Source organism: Stigmatopora nigra, chromosome 14 (genome assembly GCF_051989575.1).
Source record: "Stigmatopora nigra isolate UIUO_SnigA chromosome 14, RoL_Snig_1.1, whole genome shotgun sequence".
NCBI lineage: Eukaryota > Metazoa > Chordata > Actinopteri > Syngnathiformes > Syngnathidae > Stigmatopora > Stigmatopora nigra.
Genome location: NC_135521.1, coordinates 11245955 through 11267853, shown reverse-complemented (window position 1 = coordinate 11267853; position 21899 = coordinate 11245955). Strand labels below are relative to the sequence as shown.

The window sequence follows — 21899 nt, the reverse complement described above, 5'->3', positions numbered from 1 at the left end:
TGCCAACCAGCACACACATACAGGATGCAACTTCCTTCAGGATTATCTCACCATGGTCAGTTTCTGCCTGGCTTGGCTTGGTCTCATTTCCTTCTCAGCATCTACTCACTACATCCAACACATATGGTCACACAGGCCTTCATTCATGCAGACAGACTTGCAATAACATGTGGGGTGTTTTATTTAATTGAAGTCATTTACATGTCCTCCAATATGCCAGGAAAGTGCCAGGCTGCTACTCCAAACTCATTTAGAAAACAATCTAAAGACCCTCGACCACTTTGCAGTCATTGGATTCTCAACTTTTCCAAGTATTGAACTCCTCACTCTTACAACACCTCTCAACATTGCCTTTGTTTATTTATTTTGCACATTAATTGGGTTCTGGTAACTTTCCAAATCATTATTTCATTACTATAATAATAAAAACCAAACTTTTTTCTAATTTAGTCTTTTAATACTGCCATTGAAGAAGTCCCATTAAACAACTTCAAAGATTTGTAGCCCTTGCTTGCAGCCTCTATGTTTATTAGCTCAGCCGAGATTTGAAACCCCCGCCCAGAACAAAAAGCGTGGGTGTACGTGAACTAGAGCAAGACATTGAGAGTGTGCCTTTGAGCCTCAGTTTCCTTCTTTGCCAGAGTCTGCCATTAGGGTGTCAGTGGCAGAGTGAATTTATTTGCTGTGCGGTTACTGGGCTAATGATTGATGTTGCCCCAGCAAACAGTAAACCAATTAGAAAGCTGATGTAACGTCATTTTAAAAGCCTCCTAATCACGTTCTTCTTGAACCTGGGACCCGGGCCTTCCCTAATGAAGATTTATACTGGATCAAAGGAGAGCCTAACGCCATTAACAATAGATTGTATTCCACCAAAAATCACATTAGGACTTTCCCTTTCCCTCCCATCCGACCTTGGCTAAATATATCTGCTGATTACAAGTGCAGCGACACAAAAGAAAAGAAAAAACAAGGATGCGGAGACAGAGAGGGACACAAAGATAAATCTAGTTGGCCCACAGTTACTAATTGTTAAGACAAATGTGTATGCTGATGTACATCATTGCAGTTGCGCAGAGGGAAATAAATGGCTGCAAGCTGCTGATACTAGCACACAGGGCCTGTGACTACCACCAAGAGAATTTCAAGCGATGATGGAGAAAGCTCAGAGTTGGCTAAACTAATTTACTATTATTCTGCAACACGATGTCACCTGCTTTATACATTTATATCCCCTTAGATTTCAGTCTGTGCAGATTATTAACAGTAAACTATATTATGTATAATTAAAATAATGCTATGCAAAGATAGTTCAGAAAAGCAAAGATAGTTCAGAAAATGTGGTTGCTGTAACTTGGATCATTGCTATCCTATGTTTATTTTAATTATTATAATTTAGTGTTGATTGTGTTAATTCAAATGATTTGGGTTTTTTTAATGTAAAAACAAAAAGGCATATGTTTACATAAAATATAATAATTCAAATGAAAGAATGAGAAAATTAATATTGTGTTGTTTCTGCCCATTTTTAAAATTATCAAAGCACACTAGTTCCACAATCAAATTCTTATTGGTCTCTCTATCTCTCTTTTTTTTAAACTATTAAATGACTTACTTTATCAGCGTTTTCATAATTATTTAATTCACTTGAATTGAATAGTTTTATAAATGCACTGATTTTGCTTGACTTTTGTTAAATTGACTTTTGTTGAATAGGCTGTTTCACAATATTACCCATTCAGTCCGTCTTTCCATTACGCAGGTTTTAAATCTCAATTTTATCTTCTCATCTCTCCAAAGTGAATTTAATCGACATCGTATTAGGAAACCATTTGAAAATATCACATAATAGCGGTGTTCTTTTTAGTGTATTAAAAAATAAAACCGATATAATTTATACACATCAATTTTCTTGTAGTTAAAGAATATTCAAAGAAATAATTTAAAAAAGATTAATAAATTATATATATTTCTATTCTCATGCTTGGAGTAGACAGGACAAAAGCACAATGTAAAGCTATTGATTGTTCAGCATCTAAAATAAGATCAGCAAATGGATGCATAATGATATAATGTAAAGATGTGATGAATGGCATGAACAATATTCATAAAATTAAAGCATGATAGAGTGGATGAATGGGTATTTTTCTTACCCGTGGAGGATGTTTGGGCGCGGAGTAAGTATGAGTCATCTGGGTGGGGCTCCAGGTGAGAATGGGTGGAGTTTTTCTCCAGGAGGGGGACCTGGCACTCCCTGATGGGCGGAGACGGACCAGGAGAGGGGTGGTGTGGGACGGACGAAGAAGACGGATGGGACGGAGGGAGCAGGGAAGAGGAAGAGGTTGGAGGCATTGGGCGACCTGGAGGATGGAAGGAGGAGAGAAAGATGAGCCGTGAAAGTTTGACAAAACAGATGGTGAGGATTGACTGTGATGTCATTTGATTTTGATGGTACAGATAAAACTTACAATCTGTGTGAATACGTTTTAGTGCATAATCTCGATCAACTTAAATACTTGACAAATTTATTCTTTGCTTGACTTATGCCTTCAACTTTTAATTTAAAAAAAGTGAAGAATGGCGGTCCGTCTCACTGGAATGGGATGATGGGATTTGAGTTTTCAATTGGGACTGACATCAATTCTATAGCCATTTTCTACATGGGTACGATACGAGAACAGTCACTCTTTAAATAGCCAGAGCCATGGGACATGTGGACAAAATCAGGCTGTCCCGTACACCAAAGAGACAAAAGACGGATGGAGAAAATCGCTCTACTCTCCAAAGGTTTGAAAATCAAGGACAAAGGCAAATCTAATAAATTCTATTTAGAGAAAGAGCAAAATATAGAATAATTATATCTGTCATATTTGTAGCTCAATCCATCAACAACACTAATAATTAGGACACCGAGTTCAACTAATCCACTAAAGAATTCAGGTTATTATCGCCACTAATTAAATAGTTAAAAAGAGGAAAATGTCACAATGATAATCATGTATTTCCTCTTGATTGTACAAACGAAATTATAGCCTTTGGCTCTGAGATTTCATTTACAGTGGAACAAAAAAAGAAGCACATAAAAATGTGTTGTCGTACACCTATGCTACACGCTTAAATGGTGCTGTGAGTGGTTAGCGTGTCAGCCTCACAGCTCTGGGGTCCTGGGTTCAAGTCCTGGTTGGTCCACCTGTGTGTATATTACATGTTCTGCCTGTGTGGGTTTCCTCTGGGTACTCCAGTTTCTTCCCACATTCCAAAAACATGCATGATAGGCTGATTGGGTCACTTAAAATTGCCCGTAGGTATAGATAGATTATATTTTTAAACAGCACTGACATTCATTTGTTTAGGAACATATTTGGATATTTAGACACCACAGGTCTCAAAATATCCCAAAAATCTGACAAGTCATTAAATCTAAGGGTCAAAATGTTTTTCTTGCTCAATCAGAACATTTGTTGCAGCAAATTTACTAGCAAGCGTTTGACCTCATTTCAAAGCAGATGAGACAAACTAATGCCACTTCCGGGGTCCGTGTCATTTTGGGAGTTGATCTCAGCATAGCATAGCAATACACCGTATACATATATATTTCAAATATATATAAAAATGTAGCTATAGATTATCAGGCATCGAAAAAAATCGACTTTAATAAATTAAGGTGTTATTCCTCTGCATGCAATATCGTGCCATGAAACAATTTAGCGTGCTTACATATATATTTCAAATATATATAAAAATGTAGCTATAGATTATCAGGCATCGAAAAAAATCGACTTTAATAAATTAAGGTGTTATTCCTCTGCATGCAATATCGTGCCATGAAACAATTTAGCGTGCTATCAAACATAGTACTGGCATGAAGTCTCATCAATGTGAGATGCATTTCTCAATAGGTGCCATCCTGTCTTTATAGAAATCCATATATAAGAAGAGGAGCCAGAGGTCCGTCCTATTGCTCAAACTGCCCCAGCTTGAAGCAGTGTGTCATGGAAACCGGAGCTGGCATCGATCCCTGGCTAGGCATTAACTGCACCCCAGAGAAAGGTCCACATTTATCTTCAATATAGGAATGTGTCGACACGTGTGTGTGTGTGTGTGTGTGTGCAGGTGTGCAGGAAATTGTGTATTCACATGTGCACGCTTCCGGTCAATCCCATCAATGCGAACTGAGAATAAATGTAAAAGCAATGGCAGAGCAAATAATGGGTCGTACATTAGGGAATATATGGCAAGGGAACATGACAGGGCAGAAGGAATAGGCTGTGCCTATGCAGAGGTCAACTTGAAGAAATACAATATTGGACTGAATGACAAAAATCAACATTTCTAGACTTACTTTTCATTGAAAAAAATTAAGCGAATCGAGACAGGGTATTTAGGTAATAGGATTGAATGAAGAAAAGCCAACAAACAAATGATAAAAAGGCGTAAACAACCTTTACTTATGTAAAACAAGCAATTGATCCCCTGTAAAATCAACCGTAATCTCCTAATTATGTTTGAAAAGGGATGTTGCTGTTTACATATTATACAAGGAATTTAATAAGGATGTTGGTGACAGTATGCAATGGTAAACAACTTCGTGTGGCCGTGCATATAGCAGCCCAATTTCAAAGCACAATTCATTTTGCATGGCGTTATTATTGTATTCACACAAACAATTAGCCTGAATGGTGTAAGGTGATGTATTTTCTAGGGTAGCCATTAATATTTGAAACTATTTTAATTACAAAAGAGACAAAAAAAAAATTACTATAGTTGGCCAAAAGCAATTAAGGCAACTTTAATCTCTTCAGCAATTATGCTGTGGGGCATCCTTAACTCAGCCATTTTTTTTTGCCCGCTAAATTTCTGAGAAAGGTCAATGAAAATTAGTTTGTATTATTAAAACAAAAGCTTGGAAATGAGCTCTCACAGTCTTCTATATAATCTGATTCTTGTCATCTGAAGGTATTTCTTCCCAGTCCTTAATTCAAATGTGCTGATTAGTGCAGTGAGAAAGTGCAGTTGTCAAGAATGCAACAGTGACGCATGAAAATCGTTGACTTTTAGATATAACATTATTTCTCAACTCTCTTGTGGCATTACAACGGGCTTAGTTCCGCTCATCGGCTTTACAATGTCGCCTCTCTTCCCTGTCCTTGCCGCTATTTCTGTCCCTCGGTTAACACCACCCACCCACCAACCTCGCCCCATTCCATCCGTCCACCCATCTGGCTTAGGTGAGTAGTGGTCTGCTGAGAAGGGGTGTACCGAGAGTAGAGGGATGGAACGACAGCTGGAGTGCCGTCAGAAAAGGATAGACAAATTACCCTTCTAACGAGATCCGTTTATCATCTCTTCATCTACTCCATATTTCCTCGCAGCCTTGGTCTCACACCACTACACACCTGCACGACAACAGTGAAAAAGAAATAATCCCTTAACCCTCGACTTTCGTTTCTGCCCTAATTTCACTGCTACCGGTGTGCGATTTTGTCAATCTGTTTGCACGTCAATTAGAGAAATAATGACGGGGAGATAAGATGGAGATTGGAAATGCGCCAATGAATTGTGCACAGGAAGATGGATAAAAAAGAAGAACTGGGCACACCCATGCTGGCACATGTGGAGAGCCATTACCACAGCTGCTGTCATCACAGATGTTAAACTGAGGGGGAGCTGTCAATCAGTGTGTGTGCACATGTACATGCTTGCATTACATACTGCATTCATGGGATGTCATCTTAGGGGCCCTTTGAGTTGTTATCTAACTCTTCCATCTCATCTCCATCACTTCCTTTCTCCTTTATGCCTTTTTTCCGCTATCTAATAACGTGGTGAGATTCACACTTGTGGGAATGAGTACAACAAATGGATGGCACACATTGCAGTTATCAATAAGTGGTTCCTGTTTGCTTTTCAAATCTTGAATGTGTGCTGTCACATCCCCGGCCCCTTTTTCTGTAATCAGTGCTACTGCAGAGAAGGAGGGATAAGACGAGTACAGAGTGGAGTGAAAGATAAGAGTGTGGTTCAACAGACTTGCACAGCAGACAGAGCTTTAATTAATAAAGATGGGCTTTTGCAGCTTAAAGAGACGATTGTATCGCCGTTTCTGTCTTTGATGTGTAACACAGTCTGGCCTTCTCTGGCCTCCAGCTACTCTTTTTCTCTCTTTCATCTTTGCTTGCATTACTACATCAACCCAAACATATGTAGTCCCCCTTTCCGAATAAAACACACACAAAAAAAAGTTTTCGCGACGGAAGCCTTCAGATAAAGCAGCAGCATGGGAAAATGCTGCACAGATATACAAAACATTATGCCCAAACACTATAATAAACCAATTTTAAAATATTTTCCTTAAAGTAAATAAACCTGATGAAAACTGTCTAAAATATTGATAAGCAATGAATATTAATATGAAACTCTGACCCTTTACCAAGTTGTAAACAGTAACATTTCTACTGTCACCAGATCGATTCTTTGGATCAGCCGCTAGTTTCACATCACACTACTTGAAATAGTTAATTAAAAATAGTTGGGAATCAATTGTTCAAATCAATTCAAATCAAATTATTTGGCACATTAGGCATTTACTAAGAAAAATAGGGTAACATATACACAATCAAACTGCAAATTTTGTTATCTCTATTATATTGATGTAACTGATGACAATCACTAGTCAGGTCCAATAATTTGCTCAACCTCATCAGTTTCATTCCAATTACACCTGCCAAAGCTGCAAATGTGTAATTCATCTTCTATATTGCTGAAATATTTCAGCCACCTGACTCTTGCTGCAAAGTAGACCACACAGAGAGAACTGGTCGCCAATCAGTTGCAGGGCAAATGGTGACAGACAACTGAGTGGATAGGAATGCACATAAAGTCTAGCAATTGTACCGATACAGAATTAGAGCCCAATCTGTATTGGCTACAAAGTCTATTACCCAAAGACTGAAAGAGAAACATGGATTATTACTTCTCACGAAAGCTACTATGTAACTAAAATGCCAATGCTATTTACTAAAAATGTAATTCAGAAATGAAGATAATGTCTTCTTCCCTAAGGGTATAGAGAACTTTTAAAATAAGTTACTTTACGTCAAAAGTCATACCCTTGCATATGGATAATTACTTTATATATTAAAGCTATGTAAGATACATGAAAAACATGTATTCAAGTTTTATTTTAAGAAGAGCAAAGACCCACAGAATAAAACAATAAAAACACACTTCATCTTTTGACCTAACCACACAAACACAACCCAGAGCCTCCCTAACATTTGCTAATTGAAACATGCCTTCTTGTTGCTTTGTCTTTTAAGTATTCACGGCTACACATTAGAATGCTATACTCATGTTGTCCATTGTCAGATGTCCACTGTGTAACTCGGGGCAACCATGAAGACTGAATTACCATATAGATTACATACATGTTTTTGCTCCTGTTGTGGATTGATGGTATTGTTATAGATTCTTTCTTTGAACCCTTTCTGAAAGCAGTCAAAATAAATAGCCTCCTCTTTCCACATCAATGCAGCCACACACACTGAGGCGTATGTTACAAACACACAAACGTGAGCTTGCTCAGGTGCAAAGAGACAGTCATTCTCTCAGCCTTCTATTACCACTAAACATGCTCTTTAGACTAAAACAACCTGCAAGAGAGTCATCATCTTTTGGCGCGTGTGAAATGTGTGTGTGTCTGCGCAAACTGTGACAATTCATATGCAATAAACCTGCTATTTATAAGTGGTGCAATAAGAAAATCGTTTATTATTTTTGTTAACACAGATCAGCCACTTGACCAAATTCTCGATTCATGTGTATATTTTCAAAAGCAATTTGCAGTCAACTAAGTGAACAAACAAAACAATAAAATGAAACTCAAATTGTGTTACAGTTTTGACTTTTGACTAACTTTTAATAGTTTAATTCTGTTTAATAGCTTTCCTGATTACTTCCACAGACCTTAATTATCACAACTTTATTATATTAGAATCCCAATTTATTTCCCAGTTAGTTGCACAAGCGGATTTAGAGGATTTGATTTTCTGGAATGTCCTCTTATTGCAAATGTTATGAGGTGTTTTGGCCTCAGAATAAGCTTGTACCTTGAGCTTTTCATTACCTAGGAGGTGTCATCATCGTACATCGTATTATTAGCTGCTGCTGGGGCAAATCAGATGCTAATTACAAGCACATTATTAGTTTGATCATAATGTTTTGAGAATCTATCACAAATTTATACTGCATTTTCCAGGTTGCAACTGACCTGGGATGCACTACCTGCATTCCTGCAGCCTTGTGTGTTTGTGAGCATGATGGGTAGAGAGTTACATTCACTATTCATGTGGGTGCTTTCTGATGTAAGAACCTCTCTGGTCATGGACGGTTGAGTGGAAATATGTATGTTGTTGACAGGGAGCGCTGAGTGACAAGCCTCTGAGAGCCTCGTCAGCCATGTCTGTCTGTCTTTTTGTTGATGTAGCAAACAGAGATTGGACAGCTATCTATCCATCAATCTACACTTAGCAACATTTTCCTTTCTATGCATTTTCATATACTGATCTGCTTTACTATCTGGGTCATAGCAGGAAATGGAGCATGTCCTATGTAATGATGGGCAGTCCATGTCAACTAAATTAACCGTATCAATTATTCGAGTAATTGAATGACTGGGGAAAAAATATTTTTCGTTGGAAAATATGTTTTTGGTTGGGGCATTTTTGTCAATTCTTGTTTATTTGTTAGTCTTTGATAAAGAGAGTCAAATGTTATGGAAGGTTATCCTGTCATGAGTGCTATGCCAGCCTACAGAACTTAGTTTGAAGCAAAACATGGCTGTTTTGCAATATGGCCAGTACCCAATTAAAATAAAAATCTTTGTTGTACAGATCTTGCAAGACACTTCATCATCCCAACACACTAGCCGGCATCAACACAAGTATCTGTATTTCACTTAATACCTGTGTGGAAACATCAACTGTGCAGCAAACTTGGTGCCAGTTGAGCTTTGAGGTACAGATTTTTTGTTGACCTACTTTTAGAGCAGACTTATCCAAACAACTTTTTTCCCCAATTCCTCCTTATAGCCTGGAAATTAAGTCCTACTGATCAATAACTACAATTTCTCAATCAATTTCAGAATATCAACCATTGATTTGTTTCTAAATCTCGTAATTATTAATACAAATAGATTGAATCCTGACATATTCTATTATCTTTCATTCATAGATGTCAAAATAAATATGTCTTGCGTTATCACCTGGCAGTTTTGTGCATGTCGAGTCTAATTTGAGTGCATTTAACCTGAAATACTGATTCAGTCATTTTTTAGCGACAAATACGGCGTATATGTGAGAAAATCAGTAATATTTAAAAAAGTTTTTTAATATTTTACCTATCAAATGCCTAGCCAATCTGTTGAAATCATCATCCAACCTTGCAATTAGCTCAGCTTGCATCAGCAGACAACAGGAATCAAGGGAGTATGAAGGTTCCCATGTTGATGGATTTTACATGCCATTGTGCAACCACAAGTACACCAGTGTGTGTATTTGTGTGATGCTTTTACACAAACACTCTCTTGCAAATGTGATGCAACTCTCCAAAGGGACAACCTGAAAAACCTTTTGTGCCCAGTCAAGCAGATGCAAAAGGAACAGGTGAAGAGAGATTTGGCATTAGCTTCTCCTCACCCACCACACTTAAAACTGATGCACCCACTTATCTCCCTATGAACTACATACAGTAACTAGGAGACGATACCAAATGCAGGTTTTTTTCCCAGTCAATTTAAGATGAGTGTTGAATGAGATTTTTAATTATGACATGACCCGGGGTATATTAGTGTATATTAATGGGGATCATTAACCCAGAGGTAACTAAGACCACTCCTCCATCTTAAATACAATATATAACACTTTTTGATGCCTATCCTGATAGCGTCTATACATAAATACATATATTATATATAAAGAATATATAAAGGAACATGACATTTGTTAATGTGTGTTTCTGAAGGCTATGACATTCATTCAGATAGAAATGTGAGTACCCTTCCTGATAAGAGTATTATCTGCAATTGTGGAAAAAAACTATAAGGGACAAAGTAACCATGGGTGACTACATTCACATGACCATAAGCATGCATGTATATATGTGTAAAGATATCCTTCTGCACACATACTTTCCTTTATTTCTTTTTCTGTCCACGTCTCTCTACTTTTCCATTACAGCAGTTTATCCCGTCATCTTTGCATAACTGTGATGTCCCACAGTGTGTTTGAAAAGTAGTTTTTTTCACTGTATAGAAATGCAACTCCACTTGGAACCAGCTAATCCACAGTATATAAGAGCCAATCTGACTAGGTACTTTTCTTATTTCCGCAATATAATCTGTCAATGCCACAAATAGAATCCAAAACGTCAATATAATCATCAATAGAGTCCAGTGTGACAATTGTGGTGCATACCAAAAGTGCAGAGAAGGGTTATATACCAGGAAAATTGAAGGAACAGATTTCCATTGTGTTTTCTATAGCTACATACGTATTTAAAAATAATTGTATTGCAGGGCATTTTTTGTAGTTACATGGAGAATATAGTCAAACATTTGAGATCTGCAACATTCTGTTCTGTTACCCATTCGTATTGATAAGATAAAATGCTACTCTCCACTACCCATTAACATTAAACTCTATCATTGTACATGGAGTATGGCTGAATGCACCACATCACTTTCTGTCCCTGGTCATGGCAAAGGGAACTTTTGTACATGCTCTTTAAATGAAATTCCTAAATGTGTGCCGTTACTAGTATGTGTATATGGATCCTATTTCAGCACATTAATTGCCATTCCCAGTGGTGTCAGAGCTCCAGTGGGACATCTGCACCTTCATTAGAATCTACTGATCATCATGCTGCAGTACCAGGAGAGGGCCTGTTTCCCTCTTTCATCACTCTTTCTTTGCATCTCAGCGCCTCCCACCCATTCTGCCACCCCTCATTGTTTTTTATACCCTGCTATATTCTCAGTCAGCCTCCGCAGTGTTGTTTTCTTTAAACATCGTCTGAGGCATTTCTTAATTTATCAGTCGAATGCTGAGAGGAAAACAGTAGGGAAAAGCAAGAAACCATTGCAACAAAGTTGTAGAGATAAACTTTGAAGGTGGTCATGTGAAGTGGCTGCTGTATTCTGTATTAATTTCATGATTTCCAGCAACATTTCTTTCACTTTTCCATCTTCACCCCCCTCCGCACATCCTCTCTGTCCACATCTTTGCACATTCTTTTGCATTTAAATTTTCTATCAGCCTTCCTTTTGTCATTATCTCGTGTTAATACCTCGGTCTCAATCCCCAGCTCAAGTGATTTTACCTCCAGGGGGTAGATTCACTAGTACTCTACAGACCCTTACAGACATGTAACATACCCCCGCCTAACCAATTGCCGTTTCTCCCAGGCTACCCCTCCTCTTCTTGGTGGATGGGAAATGCCAGCTGGAGGAACCAGATATAAATGGGTCCAATTACATCATTTAGTAAAACTGAAAGTTAGATAATTAACTGTAATTTGTTAACAAACTGACTTTTCAATAAGACTTTTCTTTCCGTCTGTTGAATGGGAAAGTTGTGGTGGTACTTCACAAGCTTCTTCCCCCTAAGCCCCCAAATAATGCAGACAACTGCAGGTACATGTAGTACACACATGCAGGCGCATCAATATATAGCCCTAAAGCCTTCACATCTAGCACACCGAGCTCACATTCCCATACAAATGTGAGCTGATCTACTTGCTCAGCTGTATTTACTGCAACGGCAATATGTTGATTACGTTAGAGCGGCTGATTATTGTGGTGTGACAGTAAAGGAAACAAATATCTTTCATAGGCAGGCATCTATCTCAGCGAGAGGGCTCCTAGCTATAGACTATAGCACAAATGAGTGTGTCGTGTGCAGCTTTGACAGTCACAAAGAGAGGGCAGGAAGATGAGGAAGAGAGGGAGAATGAAAAGAAGTGAGTGATGGCACAAATGAGAACAAAAAGTTAGAGAGGCGCCAGATGGAGAGGGGGGAAACAGCTGAATAAAGAATGAGATGAAAATGTGGATGGATGGAAAGAGGAGATGAATTAGGAGCAATTCTCTCGGTTTTGTGAGGCAGTTTCCCCCCAACAAAGGGATAATGATGGTTAGAGGCAAGAACAAAAGAGAAAAGATGCTATGTAGGGTAGAAAACATCAGACAACCACACACGTGCTAGGAATCTGTAGGGTATTGGTGGCGGGCGGCAACAGGTTTCAGAAAGACACTGTATAATACAAGCTGATAGCAGTTGTTAGTGTTTATACAGCGATCATCATGTATTTTATGAATAGAAAAACAATACACTTTATATCGTGCAGGTGACACGTGAATGGGTAAATATATATTAATTATTTGTGAGTAAATTAACAGCCGTGAACAGAAATGTAAACGATCGACAGCAAATTATTCTCATCAATGGAAGCCAATGAGGATATTTATCAGATCTCAGATTCAGATGGGGCCCTGGTGTTTTTGTCCCACAGTTATTTTACTTCCATTTCAAGTACACTGTCCTCTTGTAGCAAAAATGTAATCCATCCTCAGTAAAAACCACAAATTATGCTCAAATAAAGTTTGATTTTCTCGGGTTCTCTGATTTCACATACTTTTCAGTTTCCACCAACTCTATCACTGTCCAACTTTTACACCTCATTAGTAATGATAATACCCTGAGTAATGGAGGATACCATTCACATTATTTGTTTCTGTGTGCATATGATTGTGTGTGTGTGAGTGCCAGGAATAGAATATGTCTGGGAAGAGGAGATGAGTTTCCTCCTTTGATCCCATTTTACCGTCTAGGTTAGGCCAGAGAATAAATGCGATGGAAATGCAATCACAATCAGTTTATGTACAGGCAAAGACGGACTGACATAAGGACACAGTGACACACTGCCATACACACATCCACACAGAGAAACATGTTCTCCATACCACTACCCCAAGCCAGTCATGCAGAAAATAGTTTTGGACATACTGAAGAGGAGAGGTTAGTCCGTGTGTGGTGAAGGGGGACTTTTTAATTTACATTTTTAATGTGAAATATCGTTCAAAGAGGGAAAAGTTAGGGATCTCATTATACCGGTCTTTTATTACACACAAGCCACATCAGTCACTGCAATATGTGCTTAAGAATATGCACAATGTACATAAACACATGTAATAAACCTGCTGGGCCCTCTAGCCATTATAACTAAGGGAAAACAGGCAATTTCTTTGGCATCATAAATATAGGGACTAATAATAAGCAGTTTGCCATATAACATATATCAAATGGACACTCTCCTCAATCATAAACAATGTAACAATAAGAACCCAAACCTGAACTTAAATAAAATGGCATAATTGACAACTATGCTGTCACTGCATTAGAATATTTGGGAATTCTTATTGAAGTATGCAAGTAGCCACTATTATTATTATTATTTTAGAGAGACAACTAATTCAAAATCGTTCCGTACAGCTCGGCTTAGTTAACTTAAATACTTGCTGTCTGTCTGTGAGGATGTCCTGGCTGCAGGGTCAGAGAAAGTTAGTGATGTCACCCACTGGGATTGTGGGTGGCCCTCGAGAGACCCCTGGGGGTCCTTTTGGCCTCTCTATGTCAAGAACAATCATCAACGGACCATCAGACTGACATAGACGATAAGGATCAACCACCTGCAGGAATACAAGTGCTAAAGACACACACACACACAAGTGTGGACGAGTTTGCTTTTTAAAATCAGTTAGTGCACACTATTATTTTTTTGCAGTAGAACTTTCTTACACCCAATATTTAAGACAACTTTCTTTGTAATTATGCTCATTATGCTTCTCATTTCATTTCAAACTCCTGAGCCATTTCCTCTGAAGACCTCCTGCTGGGAGGGACAAAAAAATACAACTTTTAAAGTCTGCTAAACAATGAGTCATTTATAGACACATTGCTTTATGAAAAAGCACCAAGACACTCCCACTGTGTGGCAGGAAAGTAACATAAAGCCTCTCTGCTAATTATTCATAAAGTGCCTTTTGCTTTTGCACTCACCAAAAAAACCAAGAGAGTGAGTCACACATCCAAATTGCTGAGATTTTCAGGATTAAACAGATGGACTTGTATCAAAACATTAGAGCACACATATGCCTGATCCATGACTCGAGGTTCATCAAAGGGTATCAATGGCTCTAGAGGACAGCCTGGCCAAATGCTGATGGCATTGCCTTCCTTATGGGTTTAGTGCAGTCAAACAGACATGTGGATGCCTGGGATTGCTGATGGCTCTGCACTGATTAATTTGGGAACATGATGGGTCAAATCACAATGCAATGATGAGACTAATCAGGCAGTGAGCTGTACTTTACCCATCATTGAAATATGGTGACCAGAAGCTATTCTAGTTGAAACTCTCTCTGCATCACAGTTCAGCCACAGTAGAAGTTATATCACCCCAGACTCCCCAACCCTCTCTTTTTTGCAAACACTTTTTCACCTTATATTCCCCTCTGAAACTTTGCACGCACATTCAGCTTGAACCCATTTTGTTTGTAGCTACTGGGGTAGAAGTATATAGCCCCGGAAACTTGAACAACAACAACAACAACACTAACATCTATCCTAGAGGTGCTGCAAGGGTGGTGGGATGCCTCATCTCTCTATGGTTTCTCCCCTGGGGAACATTCCCTCTTCTACTTATTTTCATTCCCAGTGTTTTCTTAACGAGTGACGGAGTACCTTGTTGGTACAGAAGCGATTTCTAGTTATTAAAATGAAATAGAAAATCAATAAACAAAAGGCATGACAAACTCGATTTTTATCTTTGTTTATCATTCGCACATATGTCGACTCGTTTCTTTCTCATTTTCCCTCCATCGGTTTCCCTCCATCACCCTCTCTCTGGTGGAGCATAGTAATCCCATTAGGATCAATATTCCAGGCGAGTGAGCATCCTTTCACTGCAGCAATTACAAACCTTTAGAGACATAAAGAAGAGCATTTCTTCACAGCTTAGACCATCAATCAACTGTTTAGCTTCAGAGGCATAGGCTGTGTATGGGGTGTTTGTGTATGGGAAAGACAGTTTGTGTAACCATCTTTTGATTCTAATTGTTTTGTGTGTTATTTACATGACAGTTAGAACTTTTTCCCCCTTCTTTATGGATTATATTATGTAGGATTCAGAATACATGAGAGTTATTGCCCATTTGTCGCTGTGACAAGGGCAAACCTTATATAAGAATGTATTAGAAATGTCCACAGTGGGAATCCACAGCTTAGCCAAAGGGTTAAGCTTTCCCTACTTTTATTCTATGTTTTTCACTCCCACTGTTTCTCAAACTAAAATGAGCTTACACAGCAAATATAAAACTGGCATTTGCACCAAAACAAGTAATTCTATTTTCTAAAATTGGTTAAACTAGTTTATTTTGTCAGATGTGTAGACTTCTTGTTATTGTAATTTTTCCAAAAAGGCAATTTCTTGCCGAGACGAATCACACATCTAAAATCATCTTGGTCTCCCTCTAAATAGCCTGGGTTCCTTCATCTCTGTCTCCTAATGAGGTGGCGTGACTGACAGAAATGGCGAGGGCATATCAGTTCTCATCTTGTCAGCTCTGTGGCCGCTTGTGCCCCTCAATGTCGCAGGGGCAGCTCTTTGCCTGAAGCCCCTCTGCCTTCCATCTAGCTAACTGCTCCACAACCCCCATCTGGCACGTCTCGCCTTGAGATAAAGTTAGCCCTAGTTGGTGTCACTCTGGAGGCATAATTGATGACCAACAGTGGATAATACTTTAGTCACAATAATACTACTATGGTGAATGGGAAATCTACATCATCAAATGAACTCAATAAACAGTATGCAGCTACTCTAGTGAGTAAATGTGATCAAAGTCTAGGTCAGACTTTAGGAGAGCATAACATTTTAATCAGTTGTTGACTGAAGCATACGATGGAAAATGCGGCACTTCAGGATGGCTGCCGTTGCGTGTGTTAAAGTGAGAGTCCTCTTTAAAAACAAGCAGTGAGAGACAGCATTCAAAAGGTTCAAGCAAATGACAGCTCTAAATGGAAGCTATTTTTACGGGAAATGCAAAAATTTCGTTTTAGCCTGTGGCTCACACTGTCAGTCGGAACCTTTCTTATGGAAAAAAAAAAAACAATTAGACTATCATTAAACCAGACTGATGATGAGGTTCTGTTTATCGTTTACTGCACATTATTAGTTTCTTCATTTAACAGGCAGCGCCTCATTTACTGATGATCCATTCAACAAAATGTTGTTCTAAAAGTTTCTAAATGTTTCAAAACGTGAATATATTTGTCTTGTGTAAAGCTGTTTCTATGCTAATGTCATTTTATAAAGACACAAAAAAATTGACAAATCAATGGGATTAAAACTGGTTAGGTTTTCTCTTAAATTTTGTTGACAAGACATTAAATTTTAAATGTGTGAAAACCAGATGGGTGGGAGAGAAAAGACTGCATGGAACCCTGACTAGTGGATTAACTGCAAAATTGGTGATAGGAAGCACAAACAATAGAAGGCCAAGTCTAATGCCAAAGCATCATTCAACAAGACTGTTCTTCTGCTGAAAACAGCCAGGAACAGATTGAATCCTATACAGCCAGCACTGTCTGTACTTTGTGTTCATTCTGTTTTTATAAATCTCAAAGCACTAACACTCACAAAATGCACACTCCACTAGCGTGAGCATCTCTTGACAACCTTTCAGGGACAAATTTGTCTGTTTGTCCTCTCCATCCATTCCCCTGTTTGCGAATCTCCCAATGGAACTGATTCCCATCCCATTCCATCACATTATCCCACTTTGCGCATGTCGAAATACCAAAAGTTGTTGATTGGACACACAGATAGACACAACATACATTGCCATTCTCATCTCCAACATCGTCTCATCCCTCTAGAGATAGACGGAGAGGACAAACAAGGGGACATGGGATAAAATCAGAGGAGAGTAAGAATCAGGGTGCAAGACATCTTCGTCTAAATCAGTCTGTGCACATTTTCATCCTACTAGATTGAAAAAACTCCCACAATATCCCAGTGCGCCAAACCAAATGTCTACTACTTCTTCCTAATCTGAGCTACAATACTGCAAACAGAGTAAAACTCGTTAAATGACTGTGAATACAAAATCTTTTTTTCAGTTAACTTGACAATTAAACACAAGTGAAAGCCTGTGACGATCCAAACACTGATTTTCCAAAGGATGAAAAATATAATATATCTAAAAGAAATGCTCATAGTTCAGGTTATTGTGAGCTCAATAAAATATGACAGTTTTTGAGGACTTATGCCATGCTTCTGTAGATGCTGGTAAGTAAATGTGTTGACAGTCTGAATGCCTCAATCAGAGATCTGCCTGTCCATCAGCGTGCCAACTTGGTTGACCGATGAGCATGAGGTTGCATAAAAAAAAAGAAGACAGAAATGAATGGGCGCATCAGAAGAAGAAAAAAAGAGCAGAATACAGCATGAGTTGGTTTTGCGCCACAAGAGAGGAGGAGATTCTAGGCGTCTAAAGATAGATGGAGGTGACAAAAATTGCGACCAAAGAAAAACAAAAGGATAGATCCTGTAGGTGCGCGTATGTGTGTGTGGTTTTGAAGTGTGTGCATACCAGTAGGGAATTGTTTAGGTGAATGGCAGGGTGTAATAAGAATTGTGACCTATTGATTGGTTGAAGAATGATGTCTCAGCTTTCAAGAGCAGTGGTGGAGCTGAGACAACAACACACCAAAAACAGTGTTTTGTTTCAATTTGTCTTGTCTTGGATTTATCTACTTTTTTACCATATTTGGCATTGAACCATAGCCTGAGGGCTATTGTGTATCATAAAAAGAAGAGGAAGTATTTATTTTTTCATTTAATTAAATGACTATTATGTTAAGACAATCAGTGGACCGACTAGGGAAAGAACACATATATAAGAACATTTTTCCTCTACTTGTACAATTAAAACGCTGTGATTTTCATAGGCTTTGAAGCCTGTTCAGTCTTAGTTATGGCAGTATGAAATCACACCTTACTAAAAAAATCTTCAATAATCTTCTTTGCCTTTGATCTTGCAGGGTATCTTTCATGAAAGGTGGGGAGTTACTGCGAAAAAGCCAGGGAGGATAAAAGAGCAAAACTTGACCTTGATGGTCTGTCTTGACTTTCAGGATTACTCATAACAGCAAATGACATGATACCTATGGATGCAATAGCCTACTGATAACATTTTCTCTCACCCATCTCATGACCCATTGTGTAAGTGTTTCCATGTTAGCAGAGATCAGACGGAAAAAAAAGACAGCGGATGCCTATGAACAGTCCAACAGGCAATTCAAATGCCACAGACGTGATTGACTAGTTGACCTAACCTGTATTGATATGTCAATGAGATGGATCATGAAAGAACATCAAACGTAGATAGTTGGGTGTGCATGTGTGTGGATGATCAACTGCCAAGCTCTTGGTCAATTATTGACAACTATGTTTGAAGTCTTGAAAAAAAGAAAAGGACAGGAGGGAAAGGATGGGCGGCTATACGACACTTGTCCAGGAGAACAAAAAAAAGGCAGTTTATGAGCAAGCCATTCATGCATTAAGTCCAACTGCATTGATCATTCTTTAATCAAACACATTGGGTGATAAATACTTTAAGATACTGATGGATGGGTTGCCATTTTCACACAAGTAAAACCGAAAATGTGCTCCCAAATTGTCTGTTTTTAATGTAACTTAGACATATTTAACCATAATGAACTGTGTAATTTAATTTAACAGACTTTTTATTTTAAGTAAATGTATTTTTATTCCATTGCATTTATTTATTTTGACTTTTTGGACACCACACATAGAAATAGACGAGTGCCCAATTGCATGCAAGGGCAGATGTCAGAGTGATGGGTCATACATGTGAAATGACACACGACTGCACCCCTGAGCTAAGTTCTGTAGGTTGAAATGACCATGTTTGTTTCGGTCAAAATAGCCCTTCCCGCCTGTCCTAGACAACCTTCTGTTCCAAGAATCTTTGAGTAAAATCAACAATGACAACATTTTCTCTTTTTCATATTTTTCACATTTCATTTGTTCAAATGTTTTGTAAAACTTCAACTGTATTCAAATTCAAAGTTTGCAATGTACATTAAATATTTGTTCAGGGACTTTTCCATCCAATGTCAACTAAGTTTGAGAAGATATTTACACAGAGCTTGTCCTTTCCACAGCCTATCTGAACAATCTGTCGATCTGATGAGATCCAGTGGGAGATGGAGGGATGCAGGAAATGTATATAGAGTACAAGGAGAAAGATGGGGAAAGAGGAAGGTGAAGGTGGAGAGTGGGCTCCAAACAACAATGAAGCAAAATAAGAAGATAAACGAGGTGCTATTTCAGTGGCAGGATTTATGTACTGTCAACATTACCCCCGCTATTAGGGGGAATCCAATTACCCAGTGCCTATCCTCTCCATTTTCCCATGGAGTAAGGATAACTGAGCAATAGAGTGAAGGATGAAACAGAAACATAAAGTGTGAGCGAGTAGAGCAAAACCTCAGCATCTTTTTTCAAATTTCTGAAGCATTCAGATTTCATGTGGCGTAAAGGCCAAACTTATTGATGGTAGGAGGCAATTGAGCTGCCATATGTGTACCAAAAAGAAGAGTATAAAAGGACATTAAACTCCTGAGTATGGACATGATGGGATTAATTATAAGAAAGAGGACAAGAAGAGGCAATTTGAAAGGATGGAAGCTCCCTGTAGACTTATTTCGATGTACATCCACTTTGTCGCCTGATAAATTATACATGAAGGATGCAAAGACAATAATTATGGGGCATTTTAGTGCAGAACCACAAGACGAGGGCAGACATAGCGGCAGACTAGCGTAAAACGGCAAAGAAATTCTCCATGGAAAGATCTCTAGAGGGTGCAGAGATAGAGAGAGGAGGAATCAGAGTGCATTATGATAGTACAAAGAAGATTACTTAAGTTTTTTTGTGGTAGGAGGTTCAAGTTAGCTGCCATACTTAGCAATGCATGCGCTTTTCATAAAAGTGCGCTCAGATAAGGACAGCTTTTGTCTCATTTGAATGTGTTTATGACCTTGCCTGCATCTAACCAACAAAACAGAAAACATACATAATGTAGAAACTTGTATGTCAAGTTGTGAAACTTCTATCCGTACTGTCAACTGCACTCCATGTTTTTTTTCCCCACTGAGTGTCTATTAACAGTTTTTTATTTTTCATAATATTGATTAAACTTTAATCTTTTGGCTGGATGAGGAATATCAGGACACATTTATCATGCTTTATGTGCACTCACATTAAACTACACTCGAAAGCTGCAAGTCAAAGCGAAAAAAGAGAAAAGGCTACATAATCTATAAATGGGGGGAAAAAAAATGGAAAAAATGCGCCAATGTAACAAAAACAAAAGGGATAACATCAAATCAAACAGCGCCTCCTCATGCAATGTTCCCTACTCAGATGTAGCAGCATGTGTGTGTGTCTGCTCACCAGTCTTTTATCTTGCGTTCTACGGGGCCCGTCGCAAAGCTGGGACACGAGCAGCAAGCGATCACAGCAGTGCTGTTGTACCCTTACGCGTAGCCACTTAACCCAGCCTGACTGGCTCACTCAATGCACTCAATAGCTGGTCTGGCAAAATGGAAAGCTCGAAAAAGGCATGCTGTTTACCATATAAGCTATAAAAAGAGACAGAGCCTTGTTAATGGTGTGTACCATCCGTGTACTTATCCTCTATGGCTAGGGGTGGAATGCTGTGTTTGTGCAAGTCTTTATTTTTGTGTGTGTATATAATCCTTAGTGGCTAGCTAGAGGCAATCCCTTCACCATCAGCTCTAAGGCAAATAACATTGCAGCTCCAACTGCTTCTCCTTTCAAAACAGGCACACAGGAAGATACATACACACAGACATTGTAATGAAAGGTCAATTTCTTACCACACCACTGCTCTGGCCAAGAAACCTAAATTGATTGATTTGACTGCATTCTACTGCAGGGTAAGTGAGAGGAATTGAGGAAAATGGAAAAAAAGAAGACTGGCTGTCAGAAATAGGCTGACAGAACCTGTCAAATATAGTCGAAGGTGGCAAGGAAAGAAAGAAAGAAAGAAAGAAAGTGGCAGTTCATTCTGATCCAAATAGGCTAACCCTGAAAATGGGAATTAGTCTACAAGATGCCACTATCTGTGATACAGACAAAAATGCTTGAGCCTGGCACGATTGATGAATGCAAGTAGAGGTGCGACTGGACCTCTCTATTCTGGTCATGGTGTCGGAAGGGAGATATTTGTGTGAACAGATGGTGTTTACCTAGTAGCAGGTTGGTTGGATAACCTAACCACCCCCGCTCGTCCGACCACACCATTTTAGCACCACCAACCATATAAAACACAGATTCAAACACTCAACACCAACAGAAAGATAACAAGTGATGTGAGGAACAAAAAAATTGACCATCATGTGTGTGCCACTCCTCACATCTGAATGAACGGTAATAATTCACCAAGCTGCTGTTGGGGAAAGGATGAAGATAAACGAGGGCTGACAAAAAAACAGAGAGAATGCAACAGCCAAGATGGCAAAAAAGGAACAGAGGAGGAGAGGAAAATGGGGCCATTGGTCTTTTTTTCTGGTTTGTAGTTATATAGGTCATGTTTTGCGTTGACAAGAGAGTATAGGAATTTGTAAATCTAAAATAATAAGGTATTTTTCCTGTAGTGACGCCTCTGAAGATGGTCTCTTCTCTTCATTTTCCGTGGCCCATTGAACAGCCAGCCAGACGCCACCAGGTGA

General features: G+C 38.7%; 1 protein-coding gene across 4 annotated transcripts in view; it reads right to left on the bottom strand.

Annotated features, from left to right (window-relative positions):
- Positions 1 to 21899, bottom strand: part of tenm2a (teneurin transmembrane protein 2a) — a 150464-nt gene that overhangs the window by 50332 nt on the left and 78233 nt on the right. For 3 of the 4 annotated variants that reach the window (XM_077732259.1, XM_077732258.1, XM_077732260.1), the window contains one exon: positions 2154 to 2360. The exons of the other annotated variant lie outside the window; for it this stretch is intronic. In XM_077732259.1, coding sequence (XP_077588385.1) covers positions 2154 to 2360 — 207 coding nt within the window. The remainder of the gene's footprint in view (positions 1 to 2153; positions 2361 to 21899) is intronic. 4 annotated transcript variants of the gene reach the window in all.